Source organism: Balaenoptera musculus, chromosome 16 (genome assembly GCF_009873245.2).
Source record: "Balaenoptera musculus isolate JJ_BM4_2016_0621 chromosome 16, mBalMus1.pri.v3, whole genome shotgun sequence".
NCBI classification, from domain to species: Eukaryota; Metazoa; Chordata; class Mammalia; order Artiodactyla; family Balaenopteridae; genus Balaenoptera; species Balaenoptera musculus.
The window spans coordinates 13,506,544-13,513,365 of NC_045800.1; the positions used below are offsets into that span (position 1 = coordinate 13,506,544).

At 46.0% G+C, this 6,822-nt stretch overlaps 1 protein-coding gene across 1 annotated transcript; it reads right to left on the reverse strand.

Moving 5' to 3' along the window:
- Positions 1-5,514: 5,514 nt before the first annotated feature.
- LOC118882310 (non-histone chromosomal protein HMG-14-like) lies at positions 5,515-5,820 on the reverse strand. Its single transcript, XM_036827840.1, has one exon. The coding sequence runs from the start codon at positions 5,818-5,820 to the stop codon at positions 5,515-5,517; it is 306 nt and encodes a 101-aa protein (XP_036683735.1).
- Positions 5,821-6,822: the final 1,002 nt, after the last annotated feature.

Sequence of the window (6,822 nt, forward strand, 5' to 3'; positions counted from 1 at the left end):
CTCTGGAAGCTTCTCCCACTTCTTAGAGGGCTCGGCCCAGCAGAGGCTGGTGGTTTTTCCTGGTTAGAGTTAGAGGATTGTGGTGACTGGCCTGGGCACCCGGGAAGGTGGGGAGACTGTCCTGCAACACAGCATGTCTTAGATGTGGCTCTAAACAGATGTCTGGGCCAAACACCATTCATTCAGCTGGCAAGCGCTTGAGGGGCTCCAGCTAGTCTAAAGGCTCAGGGAACATGGAGATAAACCCTCCCTCAGGGGCTCTCCAAGGCCAGAGAGCACATGTGCTCACATCCATGCTATAAAGGGCTGCAAATGTTTCCATGAAGTCTTCATGGAGAGCTGCTGGGACCCAAAGGTGAGGGTGGGGATTCCTGCAGGGAGGGGCGAGCTCAGGACTGGCTTCCTGGATGGGCTCCCCCATTGTAAGAACTGAAGAATGAGTCAGAGGAAGCAGGGCTGAAGGAGAAGTCAAAGCAATGGCGTGGAGGCAGAGCAGAGGGGAGACCCCAGGGGAAGCAGAGGGGCAGGCAGAGGGGTACCAGCTGGGGAGGCAGGGGGAGGGGGCAGATCCAGGAGGACTTGTGGGTGTGTTCTGGGCCAGGGGGAGCCTGGGATTCAGGGACACGGATGACCAGATTCACCCCTCATGCAGCATGGACTCAGGGGAGACTAGAGACCTTGAAGCTTGAGGGTCCCAGTTAGGGCAGGTCTGACCTGGAAGGTCACTGTGTTCAGCTTCCTGTTTCCATTTCACTTGTTCCGGGATAAGAACCGGCTTATCAAGGACTAGGGTTCAATTAATATTCTTCATGAGAACCTTAAAGGAACACACACACCTGAGGGTGGCATCCCATACTGCCTCTTTTCTCAGGACAGAATGGCTTCCCCAGGCGCAGAACTGGGCCTGTCACTGAGCACACCTCCAAGGCGACTCAACTGTCCCCACCATGTTAATTTTCAGAGTTGCTTCTTTTCAGCCCCATGAGCCAACTTGAAGGCAAGCATTTTCCATCTTCCCAAATCACTGTGACCCAAAAGAAAATAAGAAAGCTAATATTCAAGCTTCTTCCTCCTGGAGAAATTGAAAACTTGATCACTTTTTCTTTGTTTCTGCTACATCTAATTCAGTTGTTCTTAAGCTTGAGAGTGAATAGGAACTCCCTTGCAGTGTCCATTAAAATGCCAGTCCTCGGGTCCCACCTTGAGATACTCTAGTTCCACAGGTCTGGAGTGGAGCCCAGGAATCTGCAGTTTAAGTTGCCCTGGTGGCCAGAGACCACATGGAGAAAACTGAAGTTTGGCATCCCCATTACTCACAAAATCTTTGAGCTGATGGAGCCTCCCCCAACCCCGGCCCCGCCATTGTCTCCTTTCCTTGTATGACCTCAGCTCGGGATTGCATCACTGAAGGCATCTGGTGAGCCAGGAAAGAAGAAATTTCCTAGCCGTGCGGTAACTCTGCCAGAATCCTGGCCTCCACATGCAGGGAGATGTGGGGGGGGAGGCAGATGTTGGAGGCTGCCTCCCAGCAGCCCCCGCCCCCGCCCCCATCCACCCTTCCATGTTCTTTCTCGCTAAATAGAACCCCAGTCCTGTTCCGGAATCAGGTGACATGTGTTTCATGGCAGGCTGGTCCCCAACCCCAGCCCCAGGGAGGAATCTTGATTGGTCTAAATGAGGGGTTTTCAATCCTGGCTGTACCTTAGAGCATCAGGGGAAGTTTTAAAGATAGCCATGAATGTATCCCATCTGAGATCAGTTAAAGCAGACTCTCTAGGACTGGGATTTTGGCATAGATACATTTTTTGTTTTGTTTTTTAATTCTGCAGGTGATTCTAGTGTACAGCCATGGTTAAGAACCAAACCAATCGTAATAGTAATTGCATTCTCCTTGCCAATGGTTGACTTAAGAATGAATGCATGGCATGTTTATGGCATCAAAGGAGATATAAATGGAAGGATCCATATTCTTCAAAAGGGGCATGAGGAAAAGTTATGTCTTCTTCTGACCTTCTGGCCTTTGGACATTGTGTGAGAGTGATGGCAGCCATCTTGTGACCATGAGGGACAAGCTTGCAAAGGTCAATGTGCTGATGATGGCTGAGCAAAACCATGGCAGGAACCTGGGTCTTGCATTTGCTATTGAAGCCTTGCATTCAATGTTGAACTGCTAAGCTAACCAACCCTGGAGCCACCATATCTCTGGACTTCTGGTTATGTGAGATAGTAAATGTTTTCCTTATTAGTTAAATCACTGGTTAGGTCTTTTTGTTGTGGTTGTGGGTTTTTTTTTTTTTTTTTTTTGGTTGTTTTGTTTTGTTGCTGATTCACCAGCAAAAAGCATCTTAGATGACACAAGAAGACAGAAAATTCTATCAAGGCCGCCTGTTGGTTCCAATTGCCCTTATAATTATGCCCTTCTTATCTTTCTGTAATGAATAACCACACCTCCCTTCCACAGAACCTCAACTGAATCTGGCTCCCTTAGGACTCCAGAGAGGCAGAACACCATACTGACTAAGCCCATGGGTTCTGGCACTGAAGTCAGCCTGCCTGATTCAGATATGCACTCCACTACTAACTAGCTGTGTGATTTCTGGTAGTTATTTAAGCCCTATAAGCCTCAGTTCAGTCATCTGTAACTTAGGGATAAATTTTACCTATTTCCCAAATTTGGGGATTTAACATGTGGATTTTATGAGCTAATCCACGCAAAAGTCCATTTCACAACATTCTTGGTGCCTACTACTCAGTATTGAGTTAGACATAGGGAGTCTGAATTTACTAGAACAGTCCCAACTTTTCAGTAAAGGCAATTCAGTAGTAAAACTAAATGCCTTTCTATGACTGTAATTGTAAAAGTCAAGAAAAGCCCTTTGCCAAGCTCTGTCTCAATTCCTGTTTCAAGCAATGAGGACTCCATGGCTCTTTCAGGGAATGGAGTGAGCATAGTTTTCGTATCCTCCGACAAAGCAGAGATGAGCTGAGGTGTCCCGTCGTACTGTTACTGGGCACGGCACAGACGTGCGTGTCACCACAAGCTGTTCTTGCCGCTGCAGCCGTAAACCCTCAGAGGCTGAGGATGCCAGTTTCCTGACACATGATTCATTGGGCTCGGGATATCCCACAAAGATGCTGGTCTATCCGTGTGTTTCTGTAATGTCTATCACCATGGTACTCAGGAGCACTTGAAAGGGAATCACAAAGGTGGGAGAAAGCAGCCTCCTGGGTTCTGGGACCTCTCCTGGTGAGGTGTGGCCAAAAGGCTGAGGGCCAATCAAGACAAGAAGTAGGTCTACCTCTTCTGGAATGTTCTGATCCCAGGGGTGAGCCTGGGTTACAAGTTCAAGGAGTTCCTAAGCCTAGCCCCTCAACAGCAGCAGCCCTTTCCCCACCACTGCAGCCTACAGTGTCTGTGGGCAGTATCCAGGCAAAGGACACCAGTGGCTAAAGACGTCTCCCTGGTCTCCCTGGGGTTCCAGCCTTTAACTTGGCTTTGCCAGCAGTCACATGCTTGCTCTGCTGTTCAGCATGGCTAGCTCTGAAGGGTAGGATTAGATCGGAGGAGGAAACTATGTCCATATTTTACTTTAATCGCACCTGGTTGAATTTGTTGCAATGAAAATGTGGGGTTTTAAGTACACTTTTTTTTTACTCCCTTAAAATGACAGTGGGGATTGGTGGAGAGCGGAGGGATGGGGCCGGTGGATGGGGTCAAGAGACCTTTCCATGACCTGTCTGCAATGAGAGCTTCCTGGTGACCCAACCCAGACAGGGTCCAGGCAGCATGGGGGAGGGAGTGTTGCCCAGCCCTTGCCTTCTTCTCCTTCCCTTCTTGCTTCCAAACACAGGTTTGGTACCCACAGACCCCTTCAGGTCTTGCTCACTCTGTCCATGAGGCTTATTCAGAGGCTGCACTCAAACCCTAACATCAAAGACGATCTGGACGCGGAGCCAGGGTGAAGCCCCAAACTGCCGCCATTTGATTATTTTTCCATGTGTCTCATGGTTTTGCTTTGACACTATTTCTACCAGTACCTTTTTTTTTTAAAGATTTAATATGTGATACTTAGATATACCCAAAAAGTTTAAAATATAATCACCACCTTTATGCCCACCACCCAGTTTAAGAAACAAACTTTTTACCAATAGAGTTGAAGCTGATCACACTCTCTCCTCTCCCTCCTCAAAATAACCTGAATTTGGCACCCATCCTATGTATCAGTTGGGATTAAGTTTAGCTACAAATCACAGAAAACCCAAAACAGTTGCTTAAGCAAGATAGAAGTTTATTCACTTTCATAAAAAGAGATCTGAAGGAAAGCAGCTCAGGGCTGCTGTGGGAGCTCCATGATACTCAAGGACCAGCTGTCCTGTGTGCCACCATCTACAGTACAGTTTCCACCTCCTGGACTAAGATAGCTGCAAAGATCCAGCCATTTCATCTACTTTCAAGCCAGCAAGAAGGAGAAGGGAAGGAAAGAAGGTGACTTCTTGAAAACTGCATGCTATGGTTACGTCATATCCCACTGCCCAGAACTGAGTCACAAGGCTGCACCCAGTTGCAAGAGAAGGTGGAAGATGTAGCTTTATTCCACCTGGCTCTGTGCCCAGTTAAAAATCAGGAGTCGCCTTCTAAGGCAGAAATGGAGAGTGAGATTGAGAGACACCTAGTGGTCTCTGCCACAACACAGTCTTTTTTTTTTCTTTCATAATTGAGATTTTATTGGTTGTTTTGAGGATCAGTACACAGACATTTCAATTTGTACACAATTCTTAACATACTTACCAAAAATCTAAAAAATGATGTACTTGTGATTCTTTTCTGAACAGTTATTCCAGTGACTTTCCAGCTTAAAATTTGGAGGCAAATTTTCCTTGACAGGAAATCAAGTACCAATATCTTCAAATATTGATATGCTGTTACATCGTAAGTCCCCCTAATTCACAATTTAATATCATATACACTACATACTCAAATTGTCAGTCACAGCACATTAACAAAGTTACTAGAAGAACTGGACTACCACGACCAAAGATGTTACAGAGTGCACAAAATTCTGCCCAGGAGAGCCAAGATCAAGGGGTGAGTGGTTTGCTTTAGGAAACAATTCTACCAAAAACAACATGGGAAGAGAAGTAATTTATAGTGTTTAAGACATTAAATGCACAACTGACTTCGGACTGCCATTTAGTATGCTTTGTATTATAGGTTATAAAAGCTACCCCTCATCTATAGAATGTTAAGCTTGACACCCAAGACAATCGAAGCCTCCCATATTCAATATCTCGCTGTTTTCTGGTTGTACCAAAAAATAAACAACCAGCAAATGATTTCACCTCTTAAAAAAAAAGCATTGACACAAAAAATGGGATGAGGTGGGATTCCCTCCTTTTTAAAAATGTTTCTAGAGCTACTAAAAAACTTGCATTTACAAAACAGTTGATAAAAATATTCCTCTGGATTGTACAAGAAGGGAGACAGGGGCCACTGATAGGACCAGGTGTGTGATATTAATCAGACTTGGCTTCTTTCTCTCCTGCTTCATCAGAGGCTGGGCTCTCCTCGTTTTTAGTTTCTCCATTTTCTGCAGGGAAATCTTCTTTAGTCTCTTGGTTAGCCACTTCGGCCTGTTTTCCTTTTGCTCCCCTTCTCCCTTTTGTTTGCACTTTTTTGTCTGAAGATTTATCCTTTCCTGCCACCTTTTTTGGCTTCGTTTCCACTTTTGCAGAAGCCGGTTTAGCTGACAACCTCGCCGATCTCCTCTTGGGCTCCTCCTTCGCCGCCCCCTCGGTGGAGGTGACCTTCCTCTTGGGCATCGTGGTGGCGGGGCCGGTGCGTGCCAGGTGCCTGCGGGCTGAGATGCGCCAAGAGGCTTCGTGAAGCTGGGCTGCCTGACCGCTGCCACACCTCCCGCCGCCGCCGGAGCTGCTGGGACCCGCCCACATCACAGTCTTAACCAGAATGCCAATTTAGGACCTCTTTTTTAAAGAACATTTCTAAATATTTAGTTTAATTCAAGTATGCAAATAATAAAGCTCAATGAATTTTCACAAATGGATCAAGATATAGAATGTTACCAAAAGCCCAGAAAGCCCTCCTTAAAACAAAAAAAGAATTCAATTAGAAAATAAAATCCCAGGTTAGTAGCTAGCTCATTCCGTGTTGGCTTACAAGAATTTATTTTGCATTACTCCTTGGTCTTAACAAGAGTGTATTCCCACTTTCTCTTCGGTAAGTCTTTCTCCTGATGAACAAACTGAAGTTGAACTTCCCTTAAGAGAAATGCTGACCGACAAGGGATATGTCCATGGATTTGATACAGATGACTTTTACCGTGCAACTGTGATGTGCCAGCAGCTATGCTGAGTGAAGATGCCACTTTTGATGCCATCCCCACTCCTGGATCTGCCACTGCCTGGGGTGTGTGACGTCACCTGAAACTGAAGTCACTTGAGCCAGCTCTGCCTTAGGCTTCTCATCTGCAGAATGGGGATAATATTATTGTGATGATTAAAAGAGAAAAATGTTGCCCAAGTGGTCTATAAATATGAAACTCGACTTAAAGACGTTGCCCACTCCTCTCGGGAGACCAAGTTTCTGAGTTCTACCTGCACCATTAGCGCCCCAGCAAACGGCTCCATTTCTGATGGTGCCTCCTGGCTCTCATGAAGGCGGGAGCCACCCCACCTCCCGTCACAGAGCTGATGGCAGACGGAGCACTGAAGAAGCATCTGCTTGACAAAGCCAAGGGCTTGCTATTTTCTACTTTTTTTTTTTTTTAAGTTTTTTTTTTTTAATTAATTTATTTTTTTTTTTAT